The 21,827-nt window shown below is 42.5% G+C and overlaps 1 gene segment (V, D, J or C); it reads left to right on the top strand.

The window, feature by feature from the left end:
- The window catches only part of LOC139248768 (Ig heavy chain C region, membrane-bound form-like), a 59,461-nt gene extending 43,381 nt beyond the window's left edge, over window positions 1–16,080 (top strand). Inside the window, 7 exon segments of the C gene segment in view lie at window positions 246–562; window positions 4,578–4,880; window positions 4,956–5,273; window positions 6,860–7,180; window positions 7,606–7,926; window positions 14,419–14,576; window positions 16,048–16,080. Of these exon segments, the coding sequence occupies window positions 246–562; window positions 4,578–4,880; window positions 4,956–5,273; window positions 6,860–7,180; window positions 7,606–7,926; window positions 14,419–14,576; window positions 16,048–16,080 (1,771 nt within the window).
- Window positions 16,081–21,827: the final 5,747 nt, after the last annotated feature.

Raw genomic sequence — 21,827 nt, forward strand, 5'->3', positions numbered from 1 at the left:
GCCAATTAAGTATTTTTGAACTGCAGTCACTATTGTAATGTAGGAAAAGTGGCAACGAATTTGCGCACAGCAAGCTCCCACAAATAACAATGTGATAATTAGCAGATCATTTGTGTTACATGTTGGTTGAAGTATAAATATTTTCCAGACATGTTAGAAAGTGTCTAATCGTCATTATAGAGAGAGAGAGAGAGTAAGTCGTTCTTTGTAATTTTAGCAGTGCAACATACTCCACCAATCATCAGTCACTTTACTCCACCAATCACCAGTCTCCTCTACTCTGCAACTGACGAACTAAGAGCAGAGGGTTTTGTGCAACTGGTTTGCCTCATCAGGGAATACCAGCCAGACAGCATTGCAGTGAGCTGGGAGAAGAATGGAAACGCAATACCGTCTGGCTTTACCACCTCATCACCAGCTAAGAATTCCAACGGAGTCTTTAGCTCCACGAGCTTCCTTAAGGTACCCCTCCAGGAATGGTCGAGCGGTTCCGTGTACAGCTGTCATGTCTCCCACCCGCCAACCAAAAGTAACCAGTGGAAAGAAATTCGGTCAGCATCAGGTGAGCAAATGCAACCAATTCACACGGCTGCACAGGTGAAACATTCTCAATTCCTTTATCAGTATTGGATTAGATGTGAAGTTTTGTGATAATTTATCAATGAGAAGTAAACAGCCCTGAACCGGACCATAGTAAAATCGGTGACAGTTTAAGGTACAGTGTAACATTACGTTAAAGCTAGTTTTAATGTTTTAGCAGAAATGGCCGAGTTAACTGAAGGTGTTCTTTCAAATAGCCAGCACAGGCAGGATTGGCCGAATGGCCTCCTTAGGTGCGGTATCATTCTATCATTTTACGTTGCAGCGGTAATGCCTGAGGTACCTGAAGGTGCTCGTAGTGCAGCGGACGATGCAAAGGGTAATTTGAGATGTGTTGACACGTACATGAATATTGTGCTATGGTCAACAGACACATCGATCATAAACTTTTCTGAAATTATAAACAATTTATAAAGTATTATGAAACAGTCTATATAATTAAGTCACCAAATCAAATCCAGGCAAAACAAACAGCATCGCCTATCTGAGCCGAAGAGGAACAAATTTTACCATTTTGTTTCTGTTACTCGGTAAATGTGGGAGGATGGATTCGATGTGATACAGGGTATCCGCACAGAAATGAAATGGATGAGAGAGGGACGGAGACATAACTAACAGAAAGAAAAAGAGATAGACAGTGAGAGAAATCTGACAGTAACGATCACAAAACCATTCAACAATGTGCTGCCCTTTTGTTTTAAAAAGGCATTGGTAAGTGCCAGGAAAAAAAAACGAGTGGAGAGCCTCATGTTTGGACCGAATGACCATCTACATTGTAGAATTCATTCAATTTCTCTTACTTGTTATTTCACCCTCTCTCTCTCTAGCTCTCTCCGTATATATGTCTATAAGGATGGACATGTTAGGGGCACCCAAAATGGCTTCATAAAAATAAGGTCACGTGTCTCAAATGTATTTAAATCTTTTGACAAAATTACGAAGAAAGTTCTGACCTGAGAATGTGCCTGGCGCAAAACACACAAAATATGACAGGCAGCAACATAGCACAACGCTGACTTTGAAGGGGCGGTGAGAAGTCGATTGGACTGGAAACATTGCTGGGTTTAGGGTTTACTCGGGGAAACAGAACACGTCACTGATCGAAAGGACCCCTGTTCTGAGAAAGCCAGGAATTGCGCGCCGAGAAACGCCAATTGGTTCTATTACAGGGCTCCATGTGGATTGTTCTACGAGGGAATTCCCTCCTCAAACAACAGGGACTCCCCCGTTTAAACATCGCTAAAGCTGCCAACTTTCTCTTGTGATAATACAGGGCCAGCTGTAATATCACAAGATTGTCCGCTATATTAGACCAGAAATTAATTTCTCCTTTTAAGATGGCTTAGCTCCTCTAGTAGAAGGGTGAATGCGGAATGTCAAGCGTTAAGGCTGGTTCCCTGAGATGGGCAACGGTGATTTTAGAGTTACCTTCCTTCTTTGCTGCTTCTGACTGAAAACAACGAGTGAAGCAATGCGATTAATATCTCCACATTACCTCCACTATTCATATCACCGCTATCATAGTGAAAGCATTATAGTTCATCTTTCAACTAGGCCAAGAATTGTGGCTTCAATATCGTTTACAGTCGTTGTCGAGCTAAATGACTTGTTTGTGTCTAGCTCACTTCCTTTTTCATTATTTTAAACAGTTGTATCGTTTTCTGCTCTCCACCTTTTATAAAACGTCATCAGTGCCAATTTGAGATGTACCTCTTTTTTCTAACTGTTCCATTTTTTTCAGCCAGCATTATTTTTTCGGCTCTTGTACGGACACATCTCCAGCCCTGCCTATGTCCGTTGTATATTTAAATATATCTGGTAGTTATGATATTCTCTGTCACATGTTCATGATGCGAACCTTCTCTATCCCACAGTACATATTGCGAGTTTGGGTGGACGCTTTGGAATGATTCCCCATCTCTTCAGTTTTGTGGTTTGCAAATTGTGAGCAGCACATTCCCAAATGTTGCAGCGTGATTTTATTAAACTAGCCCCAGCTTCCTGACCATAACAATAAGGTTATGTCTCTCGAATCTATTTGTATTTGTGAAAAAATTACAAAGTTCGTGAATGAGCAAACCAGTAGACATTGTACACATAGATTTCTAAAATTCTTTGAATAAGCTACCGAATAAGAGGCTTCTCTATAATGTTGCGGCCTCTGGTATAAGTGGAAATCAAATGAGTATGATTCAGAACTGTCTGGCAGGACGCAGTGTAAAAGCAGTGAGAGATGGACTCGGATCTGTTTGTCAAGTGGTGATGAGTGGAGTCCTGCAGGGATCAGTGCTAGAAACGTCGCGTTTTACTATTTTTATTACGGATCTGAATTTTGGGGTTTGGACATAATTTGCACAATGACAGATGGTACCACGATCTATGCGCGTGTTAGAAGATGTTCATCTGCTTCAGGCTGATCTTAATGTGTTGCGAAATTGGTCTGAAGACTGGAAAATTAAAATAACTGAGATAAGTGAAATATCATGCATGTGGGCAGCTCAAATGCTCGGCACTTATAAACTCTTCATTGAAAGATGTTAAAGCTGGTGGAGTTAAAAAGACATTTGGATATTCTAGTGCCTAAATCACTAAAAGTACATGAGTAATGCCATGCAGTGATAATTAGAGCAAATAATGTGTTGTAGTGTATCCATAGGGCAATTGAGTATAAGACGAGACTGTTTTGTCCTTGTGCAAAACCTTAGTCAGGCCGTACTTGGAATATGTATCCACTTTTGGTCTTTTCACATGGTGGTGATTTTGAAACTCTGGACAAAATGCAGAAGTCAAAAACATCTTATTTATCAAGATGGGCTAAAATATTTGCGAAACTTTACCTTAGAGCTGCATATACTTAGGGGGTGGGGAGCTCTGATTTTGGTTTAAAAGATAATGAAGGGTACAGACGGTGTTAGAGTTGACAGTTTATTTAATTTAAACAGGATAGTCAGGAACACGGGTCACAAATTTAAGTTGTATATGGCTAGATATAGGTTAGACGTCAGGAGGTGGTTCTCTTCCCAGAGAATGATAACCCACTGGAACTAGCTGCCGTTTCATGTGGTAGATGCAGACTTGCTGAATTCCATCAAGCGAATGCTGCATTTGTTACTGGATGCTGCGGGGATCACCTCTTACAGAAGGCAGGGAAGGTAATGCCACAGTGATGTCCTGGACTGGAATAAAGTGCCGAGATGGGTCGGAGAGGAATTTTCCATAATGCTTTTCATCTGTTGGCTTGAAATGTTTAGCTGTATTTCTGCCTCACCCAGAAGATCACGTGGTTCCGGGTGGGGTGGAGCGAAAAAGTTGTGATACAGAAGGAACCGCAATTGTTTGGGACAGGCTCGATGAACCAGAAGGTCTTTACCAATACATCATTGTTCGTATATACATATATATATGTATATATATATCTATACACACACATATATATACTTACATTTAAGTGCAAATGCGCACATATATACCTATACACACACATATATAGATAACTATATACACACACACATACACATATATATACTTACACACACACACACACACACACACATATATATATATATATATATATACATATTTATATATGTGTGTCTTTGTCTCTCGGTCTTCCTCCCTCTCTACCAATGGCCAATGCCTCTCAGTCTCTGCTTCTCTCTCTTTGTGTCTGTATCACTTTCTCTCTATCTATCTATCTTTATGCTTTTTCCTATCTCTCTGTCTCACTATATCTCTGTATCCCCATGTCTTTCTCAATCTCTCTCTCAGTTTAGATAAGTTTTACAAAGTTATGATGTGACTCAACATACATAGAAATACAAAAATGATATTTCAAGTTCAATAATAATCAGTGAGAGACAAGATCACATCTTGCCATGCAATCAATTATCAATGAAATTAAAAATATTGTTGAACTACCGAAATTGACAACACTAAAACATTTTCCCGATCCTAAACTCCTGGTTTCTCACTGACAGAGCTCGCAGTATTTCTCAGAGACCCAACCGTTCAACAAATTTGGATCAATAGAACTGCCACCTTGGTGTGTGAAGTGGTCTCGACAGTTCTCACTGAGGTTTCGATCTCTTGGACAGTGGGTGGAAAGTTGAGGACTGAAGGAGTTCTGACCGAACCAGCTACTAAGTATGGAGATCAGTACCTGACCATTGGCCGTTTGACATGCAGCGTGGAAGAGTGGGAGAGCGGGGTAGAGTTCGCGTGTTCGGCACAGGAGGGTCATTCATCGACGACGATATCAAAACGAACTGGAAAGGCAAAAGGTGGGTAACAATATATAGCCTTGTTTTCGAATGGCAGTGGATGAGACACTAACACTGGATGAACTTTTGTTACAGTGGAGCCAGTGAGACCAAAGCTCCATCTCCTGCCTCCATCGCCAGCGGAGATTCAAACTACGAGCACCGCCACTCTCACATGTTTGATCAGAGGATTCTACCCTGACATCATCACCGTGTCCTGGGAGAAAGACGGAGCTGCTCTGAGCGTGAATGTCACCCGCTCCCCCACTGCTCTTGAACAGGACCTGACCTTCAGCACAAGGAGCCTGCTTGTTTTACCATCAGCGGAATGGAAAAAAGAATCAACGTATACCTGTGCCGCCTCACATCCACCTTCACAATCCTCTGTGAGGGGGACCATCAGCAGCCAGAAAGGTAAGGACAGTTCCACAAAGTACCATCACTCAATCAGTACTCAGTTCTTCAATCTGAAGCCAGCACTGAACAACGCACGCCCGAGTGATGAGATCCCTCTAGCTGTACCAAAATGTAGGGACATCAATTAATGCGTCCCGAACTCCCAGGCAGCAAGTGGGCGATAAAATGGTAAGCGCTCAAAATGTGCTCCGCCACAAGCGATGTGTGGACCAATGGTAAGAAGGGGCAGGATCAGGATTTGTCTAATTTCATGGCACAGTACCCTGGTGATTGTGGGCTATATTTAAGTGGAAACATGCAGTGGTTAAAGACAGATTGATCCTATTCACTATGTGAGCAGTAGACTTTGAGTGGTGTTTATTTCAATCTGCTCTTCCTGATTTAAGTCCAGCACAACTCTGAACGGTTGCCGGCAGTGAATTAAAAGGCAAAATCAACCAATGGGCGCAACCGATCGATGTGCTTCACTATGTAACAGTTCAAGTATTCGAGACCTCTCCACCATCAGTGTTACATGTCACAGGAGATGACACATACCCTCTCCCGAACCCAATTATGTGGCACTCTGGTTTGATGGGTGCAAACGCCACCCTTGTGATTACCTTCTCACTTCTAATGGTTCTTATTCAATCAAATCAAACATTTTGTGCAATAATCGTCCCATCCCCGCCCTGCAAGTGACGGGGAAGCATTCAAACTTTAGCTTTTAGTGAATACAATGAGGGGGAATGTTCATTCTTTTACATTTTATCTGATGCATACAGCAGTTATCGATTTCTATGGCCAGAGTGACCATTTTAAGATAAAAACTGAAGATATGTTTTACAATTTCTGGGAGTAATTCGCTTAATGTTGTCAAGGTACGGATATCAGAGAAGACATTTCCACTGTCACTAATGGCAATATCCAGCATTGCCAGTCAGGTATCTCATCATGAAATTATAGTTTCTTCCCTTTAAACTTTTCAAACAATGGTGTATTTAACCTCAACCTACCAACAGAGCTCCTTCCTAACCTCGAGGGTTAGCTGCTATGTTCCTCTAAACACTTTCTCCTGTAACTGAGACAGCCACAGCGGTGTCAAATGATAGAGCATCCGATGGTTGGTGCTGGTGCTCAGGGCACTGTTCTGTCCATTGCCCGGACACAGTCAAGTTCACTTCAGAACCAAACTTTATCATTGCAATAGAGAGGACTTTTGGTCACTTTATATGAGCGGTACAGGAACCTGCCACCTACAGGCCACAGGGCGGAGGTTGTCCTCCAGCATCAGTCAGTCTGAAGGGTGAAGGTGTCCATCACCGGCGCGCAGACAGTCAGCCCCCTTTAAATAGCAGGCAGGGCTCGAGCTCGGAATAAATGATCCGAAATATTATTGAGGGCATCATCCAAAGAAGGCAGAAGGCCGAAAGCAACTGGACCCGAATGGGGAACCAACTTATTAGCTCAGAAGAAATAATCTGAGAAAACCCATAACTCAATACAGTAAGTGGAATTATTCACATCTCTTTGAGTGAGTTACTGTTGTTGCTTCCCGTGGTTTTAACATGACAGTGTGAAATAACCATTCCCTCTTTTTCTAGATGGTTGTCATGAGGCAGACATTTCTGTCAAGATACTGAACCCTCTCTTTGAAGAGATTTGGACCCAGCAGACAGCGACCATTGTGTGTGAAGTCGTGTTCAGTGATTTAGAAAACGTCCGCGTGTCCTGGCAAGTGGGAGGCAGGCGGAGAATGGAAGGAGTAGAGACTCTAACTCCTGACTGGAGCGGAAGTAAATCCGCCATCGTTAGCAAACTGAAAGTCTCCGCGGCCGAGTGGGACAGTGGAGTTGAATATCTGTGCTTCGTAGATGACAGCGAATTGCCGACTCCAGTGAAAATCTCCACCAGGAAAACAACGGGTAAGCACAGATAATACTCGTTGGCACACTGATCCGATGATCAATGGTCGGTACAATATATCCGCTGTCTACTGTAAATGTTCCTTTAGTCAGTGACATATAGTCTGGGTGCCTGCTATTCACCACATGGGTACAGATTGGCATGAAAACTAAGAGGGGTTTGAACATATTGCATCCCAACACTCAGTGCTTTCTAAATTGGTGACTGCCTCCAATCCTTTGTAAACTAACATCCTACCACAATAAATCTACCAATGAGAAAGCCCATTAAATACACCCCTGACCAGGCAGAGAAATGTGTAAACTCTCACAGATAGGACACGGCTCCAAATACCCAAATACGGAGTTTCATTGCAAGAGGGAGACGGGAAGAGAAGAGCGGACAAGGGATACACTCAGTTTAATAAATATTGCTCTCTTTGCAGTTGGTGAAATGCACCGTCCTAAGGTCTACGTGCTGCCTCCATCACCAGACGAGATTGACACTGAGAAGACGGCTACACTGGTGTGCCTGGCCACCGGTTTTTACCCTGCTGAGATTTACATCGCTTGGATGGTCAATGACACCCTTTTGGATTCAGCTTCCCCGAGCCAACCGGACATGGAGAATAAAACCGGCTCCAGCTCCATTGGCAGCAGGCTAAGACTGGCCGCGGCGGAGTGGAACAGCGGCGACACTTACTCCTGCTTAGTGGGACACCCGTCCCTCAAAATGAATTTAATCAGAAGTATCAATAAATCTCACGGTAAACCTACTTTAGTTAACGTTTCACTTGTTCTAACCGACAGTTTTACATCGTGTACATAACCACCCGTGGTTGAGTGGATATTTGCTATAGAAGTGTTGCTGCTGTGATGTTCATCATTGTTTGTGTTTCAGTCAGCGAATCTCCCATTTACCCTCCGTCACTGTCAACCTCCAGATCAGATAACAATTGATGATGTATTTCTCTGATATGCCAAACTATATCCCTCAATGTTGCATAATTCTGGTTGAAATCTGATAACCATGAATAACCTTAGTACCGTTTTGTACAAAGCTGCTATATGTCTCAAGATCCCTTGAAGGGTTGCGTGATGTTGTTGGATAAATATGAAATTGAGCTGAAGTCTGAATATGGCTCCGCTTCTTGTAATAAAAGCAGAATGAAAACCTTATGTCTTCCCGAATTTTTGTTTGTATGCGTTTGATCTTCGTGATGATGATTTACAACTTGATCCAACACATATGTTGAACCATTGTGTAATATTCTGCCTGTGCAGCACGTTCCCTTTGCTCCACTTTATGGAGACATTACTGGTGCTTTGAATCAGCTTACACTGATCTTCAGCTTCTTGGAAGCTTACAGAACTCTTGTGGTGTGCAATTGGCCAATGAGATGTCCATTTGTAGAAAGGAAAGAATAAAGGTGAACGATTATCCTGCTGCCCATTAGAATGTCAGCTATGCACTAAGACTGGCGATTGGCACCTACTTATCCATTGGTAGCCAGATAATCTCCCTCATTGGCGTCTCTTCCGTCTCCCTCACCGTTACCTGTGATGTCCCCCAAGGATCTATCTTCAGTACCCTCCTCTTTCATTACATGCTGCCCCTCGGTGACATCATCAAACATCAGATACCACATGTACGCTGAAGACACAAAGCTCTATCTCACCAACACCTCTCTGAACCCATCCACTGCCTCTGATTTGTGACGCGAACTGATACAGGATGAGCAGGATTTTTTTTGTCTTTAAATAATGAGCAGAACGAAGTCATTGTCTTCGGACCTCGCTACAAACTCAATTTCTTAACCACGGACTCCTGCCCTCTCCCAGAACTATGTTGCAGCCTGAATCAGACTGTTAGGAACCCTGGCAACATAACTGGCCGTGAGCTGGGATTCAAAATCCATATCCTCCCCTTCACCATGACCATCTACTTCTACCTCAGTAATATTGCCTGTCTCTACCCGGTCACAGATCATCTGCTGCTGAAACTCACAGGCGTGCCTTGGTTTCCTAGGGAACTGACTACACAATATTCTACATGCCAGTCTCCCAATTTCCACCCTCCATCAAATTCTGTTGATCCAAAACTCTACCACCTATATTTTATCTGGCACCAAGTCCTGTTCACCCATCAACTCTGTGCTCGGGGACCTACTTTGTCTCCCAGACCTGGCAACACATCAATTTGTAAAATCTTTCCCATGTTTTCAAATCCTTCCATGGCCTATCCAATCCCTGCTGCTGTAACCTATTTTAGTGCTCCGACTCTCAGCGATTTCTGCTTCCTCCAAAGCTAGCCTCTTGTTCTTCCCCGATTACCATCGTCCCACCAGTGGTGGGCGTGCCTTTAGCTGCCGAGTCACTAAACTGTGACATTCCCTCCCTAAACCTCTCTGCCACCCTACCTCTCTCTCGTGTAAGTCGCTGATTAAAACTTCGCTGTTTGACCAAGCTTTTCGTCTCCTGTCCCAATCTATCCTGATGTGGAATAATGTGCATTTTTTCAGTTTACTCACTGGTGAAACGCCTTTGGGAAATGTTACTACCCTAAAGGCGCTATCTAAATGCACTCCTGCGATGATGGTGTTTTTTTTATTCGCAATAAAAATATAAAGACACCCTCCCCGCCCACCCCAAAATATCAGACAGTATTAGCATAAACCGGCAGTGTGTATAATCCGAGACTTGACAGTAGTGACTCATTCTGGATATTCTAGGAATCATTAACTTCATTTTATTCGGACTACAGTAGCCATAGAATACCGGGTACATGCACATCTCAGGTCATAATCTGAGGCTCCTAGTTGGCGTACGAGATGTATACTCTCCCGCCGGTGCAAAAACCAGAACTTGCAATCTGTCAACAACACTCTTGAAAAAGATTTTACAAAGCATGAAAGTTAAATGTCACCAAACATTTATACATTTAAACCCTGTGCAACAAGGAATATTTTTTCAGCCTCATTAAAACATGCAGAATTATTTTTCAAAACATTCCATTTTTTCTAAAAAAATTAAATTAAATTCAATTTTAATTAATTTTCAATATGTTTTTTTTGGTTGAAGTTTTGACGTATTTTCGGGGTTATTTCCATTCATACATATGAAATAAGCATATATGGGGATTCCCATCTTTTATTGGTTGGGCGGATAATGATCCTCGGGATGCTTGCGAACCTGCTGCGGTCCTGGGAAACTTGAGCCTCTCCCCGCGGGTACCCGGGGCGGCCCAGGACGCAAAATCTCCGTACCTCCCGGACCAACAGGTAGAGGGGCATTTTATTTTCGGATCCGACACATTTCCCCACCGGAATCCTGCCACTTATAATTCAGGCCTGTCGTGTATCTATTGGAGAAATCTCGAGGTAGCATACAGGAATATACCATACCACGTGTTATAGTTTCCAAAAAATAATAATAATCGATACAACAGAGAATTGTAGAATAACCCAACAGTTAAGTGTATGGCAGCGCCATCAACGTGAGTCACACCTAATCCTAATGACAGTGAGGCGGGTCTAACGCTCTGTGTAAGTGATAATTTAAAATACTGCCAGCTTTACCCATTGAAGTAGTATCACACAACTTGCCTGTGTCCGCGAGTGACCTTTGTTGCAAAATCTCGATCGGTTTTCACAGTCCAACAAAGAGTGCGCTGATTAAACATAGTTAAATCTTGAGCCTGAAATGTGACCCCGCCCCGGTTTAATGTATATCAGTTTAGCAGGTGAACCGCAAGGGATTTGAACCGATACACAGTCCACTCTTCTGCTAAGAATTTCACTCCTTTGAATATAGTGTCATTATCTTTGTTGTCAGCTGCCCGATGAGAAATGATATTGAATCAATCGCACTTGTCAGCATCATGAATATTTTTTCACGGAATGGTAAAAATGTTGGATAAATGTGCTGTAGAATCTCAGTCCTCTGCCCTATATACTCTGATCGCTAATGTCATCACACAACCTAGTTTCTCCCCATTGCCCTGAGAATCACTATCACCCACATAAAACATAGGAACCGAAGAAATAGGAGCAGTAGTCGGCCATATGGCCCCTCAAACCTGTTCTGCCATTCAATAAGATCATGGCAGATCTGATCATGCACTCAGCTCACTTCCCTGCACGCTCCTCATAACGTCTTATTCCCTTATCAGTTAAAATCGCATTAACATCTGGCTGGTTAATGTTTGAATTACATTTTCAAGTTGCCTCAGTACAACCTGTAATACACCATGTTCCTCACGACAGCCAGGTCCGTGCTATTACACCAGCTTTGTATCCATTCTGTATTCAACCAGAACACATTTATAGGGAGGGAGAACAGCCAGTTGTCGTGGTGCACATTGGGACCAACGACATAGGTAAAAAAAAGGGATGAGGTCCTACGAAACGAATTTAAGGAGCTAGGAGCTAAATTAAAAAGTAGGACCTCAAAAGTAGTAATCTCGGGATTGCTACCAGTGCCACGTGCTAGTCAGAGTAGGAATCGCAGGATAGCGCAGATGAATACGTGGCTTGAGCAGTGGTGCAGCAGGGAGGGATTCAAATTCCTGGGGCATTGGAACCGGTTCTGGGGGAGGTGGGACCAGTACAAAGCGGACGGTCTGCACCTGGGCAGGACCGGAACCAATGTCCTAGGGGGAGTGTTTGCTAGTGCTGTTGGGGAGGATTTAAACTAATATGGCAGGGGGATGGGAACCAATGCAGGGAGACAGAGGGAAACAAAAAGGAGGCAAAAGCAAAAGACAGAAAGGAGATGAGGAAAAGTGGAGGGCAGAGAAACCCAAGGCAAAGAACAAAAAGGGCCACTGTACAGCAAAATTCTAAAAGGACAAAGGGTGATAAAAAAACAAGCCTGAAGGCTTTGTGTCTTAATGCAAGGAGTATCCGCAATAAGGTGGATGAATTAACTGTGCAAATAGATATTAACAAATATGATGTGATTGGGATTACGGAGACGTGGCTCCAGGATGATCAGGGCTGGGAACTCAACATCCAGGGGTATTCAACATTCAAGAAAGATAGAATAAAAGGAAAAGGAGGTGGGGTAGCATTGCTGGTTAAGGAGCAAATTAAGGCAATAGTTCGGAAGGACATTAGCTTGGATGATGTGGAATCTATATGGGTAGAGCTGCAGAATACCAAAGGGCAAAAAACGTTATGGGAGTTGTGTACAGACCTCCAAACAGTCGTAGTGATGTTGGGGAGGGCATCAAACATGAAATTAGGGGTGCGTGCAATAAAGGTGCAGCAGTTATAATGGGTGACTTTAATATGCACATAGATTGGGTTAACCAAACTGGAAGCAATACGGTAGAGGAGGATTTCCTGGAGTGCATAAGGGATGGTTTTTTAGACCAATATGTCGAGGAACCAACAAGGGGGGAGGCCATCTTAGACTGGGTGTTGTGTAATGAGAGAGGATTAATTAGCAATCTCGTTGTGCGAGGCCCCTGGGGGAAGAGTGACCATAATATGGTGGAATTCTGCATTAGGATGGAGAATGAAACAGTTAATTCAGAGACCATGGTCCAGAACTTAAAGAAGGGTAACTTTGAAGGTATGAGGCGTGAATTGGCTAGGATAGATTGGCGAATGATACTTAAGGGGTTGACTGTGGATGGGCAATGGCAGACATTTAGAGACCGCATGGATGAACTACAACAATTGTACATTCCTGTCTGTCATAAAAATAAAAAAGGGAAGGTGGCTCAACCGTGGCTATCAAGGGAAATCAGGGATAGCATTAAAGCCAAGGAAGTGGCATACAAATTGGCCAGAAATAGCAGCGAACCCAGGGACTGGGAGAAATTTAGAACTCAGCAGAGGAGGACAAAGGGTTTGATTAGGGCGGGGAAAATGGAGTACGAGAAGAAGCTTGCAGGGAACATTAAGACGGATTGCAAAAATTTCTATAGATATGTAAAGAGAAAAAGGTTAGTAAAGACAAACGTAAGTCCCCTGCAGTCAGAATCAGGGGAAGTCATAACGGGGAACAAAGAAATGGCGGACCAATTGAACAAGTACTTTGGTTCGGTATTCACTGAGGAGGACACAAACAACCTTCCGGATATAAAAGGGGTCGGAGGGTCTAGTAAGGAGGAGGGACTGAGGGAAATCCTTATTAGTCGGGAAATTGTGTTGGGGAAATTGATGGGATTGAAGGCCGATAAATCCCCAGGGCCTGATGGACTGCATCCCAGAGTACTTAAGGAGGTGGCCTTGGAAATAGTGGATGCATTGACAGTCATTTTCCAACATTCCATTGACTCTGGATCAGTTCCTATGGAGTGGAGCGTAGCCAATGTAACCCCACTTTTTAAAAAAGGAGGGAGAGAGAAAACAGGGAATTATAGACCGGTCAGCCTGACATCGGTAGTGGGTAAAATGATGTAATCAATTGTTAAGGATGTCATAGCAGTGCATTTGGAAAGAGGTAATATGATAGGTCCAAGTCAGCATGGATTTGTGAAAGGGAAATCATGCTTGACAAATCTTCTGGAATTTTTTGAGGATGTTTCCAGTAGAGTGGACAAGGGAGAACCAGTTGATGTGGTATATTTGGACTTTCAGAAGGCTATCGACAAGGTCCCACACAAGAGATTAATGTGCAAAGTTAAAGCACATGGGATTGGGGGTAGTGTGCTGACATGGATTGAGAACTGGTTGTCAGACAGGAAGCAAAGAGTAGGAGTAAATGGGGACTTTTCAGAATGGCAGGCAGTGACTAGTGGGGTGCCGCAAGGTTTCTGTGCTGGGGCCCCAGCTGTTTACACTGTACATTAATGATTTAGACGAGGGGATTAAATGTAGTATCTCCAAATTTGCGGATGACACTAAGTTGGGTGGCAGTGTGAGCTGCAAGGAGGATGCCATGAGGCTGCAGAGCGACTTGGATAGGCTAGGTGAGTGGGCAAATGCATGGCAGATGAAGTATAATGTGGATAAATGTGAGGTTATCCACTTTGGTGGTAAAAACAGAGAGACAGACTATTATCTGAATGGTGATAGATTAGGAAAAGGGGATGTGCAACGAGACTTGGGTGTCATGGTACATCAGTCATTGAAGGTTGGCATGCAGGTACAGCAGGCGGTTAAGAAAGCAAATGGGGTACTGAAGTTGCATGTTCAGCCATGAACTCAATGAATGGCGGTGCAGGCTAGAGTGGCCGAATGGCCTACTCCTGCACCTATTTTCTATGTTTCTATGTTTCTATAACAATTTCCATCTTTTGATTCTAGAAAGCCCTCCAATAAGGGAAGATCCAGGAGACTACGAGGTAGAGGAAAATGGACCAGAAAAGTTTGATGAGAATGGCAGCACCACATCAACAGTCATCGCTCTGGTGATTCTGTTTATTCTCAGTATTGTGTACAGCACATGTGTAACGTTCCACAAGGTAAACCCGATCTTCAATAGCAAGCTGAATTTGTGAAATTTCATTCTAAATTTGACTGTTTATTTTAGTATATCCACATCAGAGTCAGACCCTCGAAGTCGAAGAAGACTTGCTTCCATTCCAAAAGTGAGTTCTCAGCTTACTGTACAGTCCAATACGGGAATTACAGTCTCTGTCACAGGTGGGGCAGACAGTAGTTGAATGAAAGGGTGGGTGGGGAGTCTGGTCTCCTTCAGGCTCCTTCCACTGCCTGGGCTTGCTTTCTGCATTGCCAATTTGTCTGTCGCGTTTCACACATTCCAAAAGTGACTATACTTCAAAAGTACTTCAGTGGCTGAAAGGTGCTTTGAGAGGTCTGGTGGTCGGAAAAGGCGCTATATAAAAGCTAGTTGTTCTGTTTTCTTGTTTAAACTTGCCCCGCTATAATGATACCCTCCCGCCACTTGTGGTGCTGTCGAAGCTCAGCATTGCCTCTGACAGAGAATCAGCCTGTTCTGAAGATCAGCTCCGAGGAGAGCTACTTCTCTGCATCCACAATTGTGTTTTTCTATTTCACTATAAATAGTGATATAAAATCAAAGTATTTTATAATCAGAAGAACAGACTACAAACCTTGAAAATAGGGATTGGTATGTTACAATGTTTTTTTCCAAATGTATCCTAGAAATATAAAATGCTGGACCAACACAGAAAAAAGCACACCATTCGGGCCAACCTGCCAGTGCCGGAAAGAGTTATACATGTATCCCAGTATCCGGCTCTTTCCCCATAACTTTGCATTTTTATCTGTCAAATATTTATGCAATTCCATTTTTCATTTCCTATCTGGTTATTTTGTCAATTACTTTAAATCTGCGTCCTCTGTGTACCGACCATTCTGCCACTGGAAACAGTTTCTCCTGATTTATTCCTCCATCAATATCCCATTAATCTGCACTGCCCCAAGGATAACAACCGCAGTCTCCAATTCTTTCCACATAACTGATGTCTTTCATTAATGTTATCAATCTCGTAAATCGACAGGCAACCCTCTCTAAGCCGTGAAATAGACACTCAAGTGTGGTGCCCACATTTGGTCACAAAATCCAGCTGATGCCAAACCACTCTTTCATAAATGTTTAGCGTATCTCACATGCTTTGGTTCTCTTTCCTTCGATATATAAAGCCAACGACCCTTGTGCCTTTTAAGCAACTTCTCAAGCTTTTCTGCCACCTTCAAAGACCTGTGTACATATACCTTCGGTGTCTCTCTTCCATTAACATTGTACCATTAATTTATATTGCATCTCATGCGTCATACCAAAATGTATCACTCGAACTCCATTGCCTTGAATTTCATCTGCCATCTATCTGCTCATTTCATCAGTCTGTATAATTCTTCTTGAAATCTGTTATAATCCACCTCACCATTTAGTACATATCCACGTTTTGACTCATCTACAAACTTTGAAATTATTCTTTCTATACCCAGGTGCTCTGCACTTTCCATCCTTACTTCTCCTAGGAATCGTATATATATATATATAAATCAAAGCAATCAAGATGAAAAATGGCAGAAGTTCCAACATCGGCCTCTTCTCTACTGTCTTAACGCAGGCGTTCATCATTGATCTCTATTTTCTATCCATTGGCCAAGGCCTTATCCATGTAACTACGGCGCCTTTAATTTCATTAGCTTCAATGCTGCTTGCAAATTTATTATTGGTGCCTCAGCAAACTTCTTTTGAAAATCCATGAAGACCACATCACCCGCACCATCTTCATCTATCCGCTCCGTTACATCATCAACATAATCCATCAAGTCAGTCAAAGATGATTTATCTTTTACAAATCTGCGCTGGTTTTCATTTTTAGCCTGTATTTTCTAAACACCAATTATTTGTTTTCCGGAATATGTCCTCAAAAGGTTTTCCCATCAGCATCGTTAGACTGATTGGTCTACCGTTGCCGGCTTTTTCCTTCTCCCCTTTTTGAAAATGGTGTAACACCTGTAATCCTCCAATCCTCTGGCATTACCACATGTAAGGAATTTTGGACAATTGTGGCCAGATGCTCTGCAATTTCCATTCTTACATCTCTCACCAAACTAGGATGCGTCCCATCAGTACTGGGTGATGTTTCCACCTTGTGGAATGCTAACATTTTAAGTAGTTCCAATTTATCTACTTTTGTCCTATCCAATTTATCTACTGCCACCTCCTTTACTGTGAAATTTTCAGCACCTTCCACTTTAGTGAAGACATGCAAAGTACTATTTTTTGCCTCTGCCATCCTCTCCGGCTCCACAAGAAGATTTCCAATGTTGTCGCTAATCGGCCCCACCCTTCCTTTGACTACCCTTGCAGTATTCATGTTTATAAATGATTATGTCTTCGCCGCTACATCAGCCGCTAATTTTTTCTCTGACACAATCTTTGACCCTCTCAGTTCCTGTTTCTCGTCTCCGCTGTACATTTAATATTCAGCCTGTTCCTTTACTAAATTTAAAATCCAATATTTATCAAAGTTTCATTTTTATGCTTCATTTTAATCACAATATATTTAGTCATCAACATAGCTCTAGCGTTGGATGAAACTCCATTCCCCCTCGTGGAAATGTTTCGAGTCTGTACCTATGCTATCGAATGGAAACCTAGAAACATAGAAAATAGGTGCAGGATAGGCCATTCGGCCCTTCGAGCCTACACCACCATTCAATAAGATCATGGCTGTTCATTCCTTCAGTACACCATTCCTGCTTTCTCTCCATACCCCTTGAGCCCTTTAGCCATAAGGTCCATATCTAACTTCCTCTTGAATATATCCAATGAACTGCCATCAACGATTCTCTGCGGTAGAGAATTCCACAGGTTAACAAATCTTTGAGTGAAGAAGTGCCTGCTCATCTCAGTCCTAAATCGTATACCCATTATCCTTAGACCATGTCCCCTTGTTCTGGACTTCCCCAACATCAGGATTATTCTTCCCACATCTAACCCGTCAGAATGTTGTATATTTCTATGCGATCCCCTCTCATCCTTCTAAAATCCAATGTATAAAGGCCAAATCGATAAAATCTCTCCTCATATGTCAGTCCTGCGATCCCGGGAATTAGTGTGATGAACCTTCGCTGCACACCCGCAATAGCAAGAACGTCCTTCCTCAGATTAGGAGGTCAAAGCTGAACACAATATTCAAGGTGAGTCCTCACCAAGGCCCTATACAATTGCAGTAAGATCTCCCTGCTCCTCTACTCAAATCCCCTAGCTATGAATGCCATCATACCATTTGCCTTCTTCACCGCCTGCTGTACCTGCATGCCAACTTTCAATGACTGATGAACCATGACACCCGGATTTCGTTACATCTCCTAATCTGCCGCCAGTCAGGTAATATTCTGCCTTCGTGCTTTTGCCCCCAAAGTGGATAAACTCACATTTATCCACATTACACCGCATCTGCCACTCAGCTAACCTGTCCATTTCACCCTGCAGTCTCTTAGCGTCTTCCTCACAGCTCTCACCGCCACCCAGATTAGAGTCATCTGCAAACTTTGAGATATTACACTCAATTCCTTCATCGAAATCACGAATATATATATTGTAAATAGCTGGGATCCCAGCAGTGTGCCCTGCGGCACCCCACCATTTGCTGCCTGCCATTTGAATGCCTTTCATTGCTCAGTTCCTGATTTACCTGTCAGTCTTTCATTCCAGTCCACCTGGACCAGATCCTATTAAAATCACTGGAATTAACCATCAACAAGTTGAATATTTTCTCCCTTGAATGTTCCGTGTCCATTTCCATAACTACTTTAATCCTAATAATATTGGTATCTCTGTTTCCTAAATGCATTTTGTCTGAATAATACTGCATTCGCCCTATTCCTTTCGCCAGTAGCAGATTCCGCATTGCTTCCATCCTTGTTGGGCTGGAATCAACCTTACCAAGAAAATTCTCCTCGACATATTTCAGGAAATACTCCCTTTACAATGTTACTGTCCCAGTCTCTATTAGCAATGTTTAAGTCCCCTATTATCACTGTCGAGGAAATTTCTAAGTTAAAGTAACTCAAGCGGAGATTTCAGAGTCTTGCTTCAAGAGATTCTTTAATATGTACAGGCGAGATATCTCGGAGAGCTGCTTGGTCCTTACCAAGGCAATACTCTGAAATTCTATAGAAACTTGTTCCATCTTTATACAGAAAAAAAGGAATTTTATCTCTACAATTGACACCTACATTATTCAGGAACATTACCAATTCTAAACAGGGCACAAAGGTCAGTTTACACAGCCCAACAGTATCTTGTCACGTCATTATTCAATCTTTTCGAGGGTCAGCAAGATCATCACTAAAAGCCCCTCTTATCAGAGAAATCAGTTTGTCCAGGCAATGGGGGTATCTTAACATATACAAATACCAGATGTACAGCTTTCATGTTATCTGTTCTTTTCTAACAAAGAAGAGACATCAAGTATTTTCTGGCCTTGCAGGATTCTGCAGTCTCAGCACAGAATTAAACTTACTAAAAGGAAAAGAGAAATTTAACCCCTTCCTATATCGTGAACTAAAGTTCTTCCACAACTCCCTCCTTGTTGATCTTTTATCTTTAATGATCAACATGCTTTCCTTCTTAGAAAGAAAAGGGAGGCTCATACCCCTCGGGGTAAGGTCTCATCTCTAAACATTCTTTTTCATTATAGTCATCTAACTGTCCCTCTATTCTGTTTAACCTTCCTTTCACGATCACATTTTTCTGCTCTATTTTTTCTACTAGGTTCATTACTTGTCCTAACAGGGATCTTACTTTCAGCCCCATTCCACAGACAATTAGCAGCAGAATCAGCAAAATTACACCAAGTACTACTATCGGGTGTATTGCCAGTTTTAATACCGCTGTTGCCCTGGGGGACCAGCCTAGGAATATATCCCACCAGTGATGCGCTGTTATAGAGGTAACTGTGTTTGCTATTCGTACTAATTGTCCCTTTTTAAAACTCATTTCTATCTCAAATTGGTGAATATCTCTGCCCCGCTTGGACAATGCCTTTTCTATTTCTTTGTCATTTTGTATTAGATTATGCAGTCGGGTTAAATTAATTGTAGGTGGTAATGGTTCAATTCTGTGCACCGTTAAATACTTCTCCACATTTTTCCACTGTCCAAAAGTATAAGTTCTTTTTTCTTCTGGGTTATATAGAGTGTAAACTCCTTTCACACAAATATTAATAGGAGGTATATATAAAATCCCGTCTAAGTAGACGGGTTTATTTCCTGTTAGGCAAACTTCGTTTTGGCCTATCTCTGAGACCTCTGTGTCATTAGCTTGTTTTAGTTCCCACTTGCATATTCCTGTCGAGTGCTGTAAAGAACATGGTTCGTGGATGGCGGTTCGGTAAGGACAAACCATCCCGAATGGCCATTTAACACATCCCCTGTCATGATGTGTTAGATTCCTTTCATCGACCCAGTCCCCTTTAAATTTTGGATACCAAAAGTTCTGTCCGAATAATTGGGGTATTACTTGATACTGACACCAAATTTCCTTCTTAGTCATACTTATTATTTCCATTGTGATATTACATCCGTCTATATCACAGCTAGTGTATTTTTCTTGAGGTTTGAGGGCAAGATCTGGAAACTTATTGATTCCAAGTAATCTTTCCCAGGTCTCAGCGTGGAAAGATAGTATTTTCCTTTCTAACTCGGCTCTCAATAACTGTCTGATAGTCTCCTTAAACATGCAGCTGGTGTACCAATTTACCCCTTTCTGTTCCTTCATCAGGTTTTCGATTTCCTTTTCTATTTCTTTACTTTGCCTCCACGTCATTTTGTCTGTTATGTAGCCAGATACCTGTAGTTGCTGTAGCCCTTCATCCCACGCGTTTCTCAACTCTATACTTTCTCCTATTAGTCCTCCTACAACCTGGATTTTGTTTTGCAGGGTCTCTATATCTATTGTGTTCAAGGCTCCCATTCCTACTCCTACCCCACCTAATACAGTTCCCAGCACGTCTCGCTTTTTTCTCAAGGATCGGTCCAGTGTGACTCCAACACTGGTCGTGTTGCAACCATCCCTCTCCCTTAGCGGATATAGGATTTGTATGGTTAAATTTACTATACCTGGGGATCTTACTACCGATATGCAGGTGGTCAATATTCGTTTTAAATGGCCCGGATCTCTGGGGGAATGCCTATTTTTATTATGTGTCCACTGTTTAATATAGGTTCCCCCATGTAGTATTTTTGTACGGTTCATGCACTTTACCCATCCTCTGTTTTCTATTTTAAAATGACAATCTTCTTCGGGGTCACAAAACGTGCCATTAGTTTCTTGGCTCTCAGCTATTTCCTTGTTGGTCAGGCATGTCATATGTACCTTCCATTTCAAGGTTATGTTAAATCCTTCCTCACTGGTTATTTTCACTTCCCCTGATCTTGGGTCCACCCCTATTCCGCAGGCCTCTCACCTTACTGTGAAGTTCCCCACTTTGCAATCCTCTTTTTCCGAACATACATAAGTGTCCTGCTGTCCTGCTTTGTCAATCGTGCCCCAGGCCATTTCTCCTTTCCATATTTTACCTTCTTTTATAAACCTTTCTTCTGTTTTAACTCTTCCCACTGCCAGAAGGATTAACATACCCAATGTCCCCTGATAGTTTTGCCAGGAGTCCTTCCTCATCTTCCTCCCTTTGTTTTCTTCTATAATGCTCCTGAACCAATTCGTTAAAATAATAGCTTACTAGTACAATAGTAACAGTGATCCACAAGATAAAGACCCAAATTGGTATACAGGCAAGTTCTGACATCTAGCTTGATACTTCGGGGTATTATGCTCTTAGTCCAGCCTGGCTCGGTAGAAACAAAAGGGGATGAGTACAGTTCTTTTCGGGGTGTGTCCGCCCTAGCTCGGTATTTCTTCTTCTTGCTGTGTTTCGTCTGGAAGGTAGTATTTACATCGGGTGGCGTGTATCCAATTTGGATGTTTTTCCAGTTTCAGGGCGGTTCTTGTTGTGAGGATTATCTGATATGGTCCCTTCCACCTAGGAGAAAAAGATTCCTTGTTTAGAGTTTTCACTAATACTTGCTCTCCCGGCCTGAAAGGGTGCATGTTTCCCTCTGACGGAGGTACTTGGGTCTGTTTTATTCGCTCATGCAGGCTTCTCGCTATTTCACACATGGCCTGAGCATATTTTAGCGACTTTTCGTCATTCCAAATTAATGCTACCTTTTCTGCTCCTAGTGGCGGTTTCACACCAGTAGGCATTGGC

Source organism: Pristiophorus japonicus, unplaced genomic scaffold, assembly GCF_044704955.1.
Source record: "Pristiophorus japonicus isolate sPriJap1 unplaced genomic scaffold, sPriJap1.hap1 HAP1_SCAFFOLD_293, whole genome shotgun sequence".
Taxonomy (NCBI): domain Eukaryota; kingdom Metazoa; phylum Chordata; class Chondrichthyes; family Pristiophoridae; genus Pristiophorus; species Pristiophorus japonicus.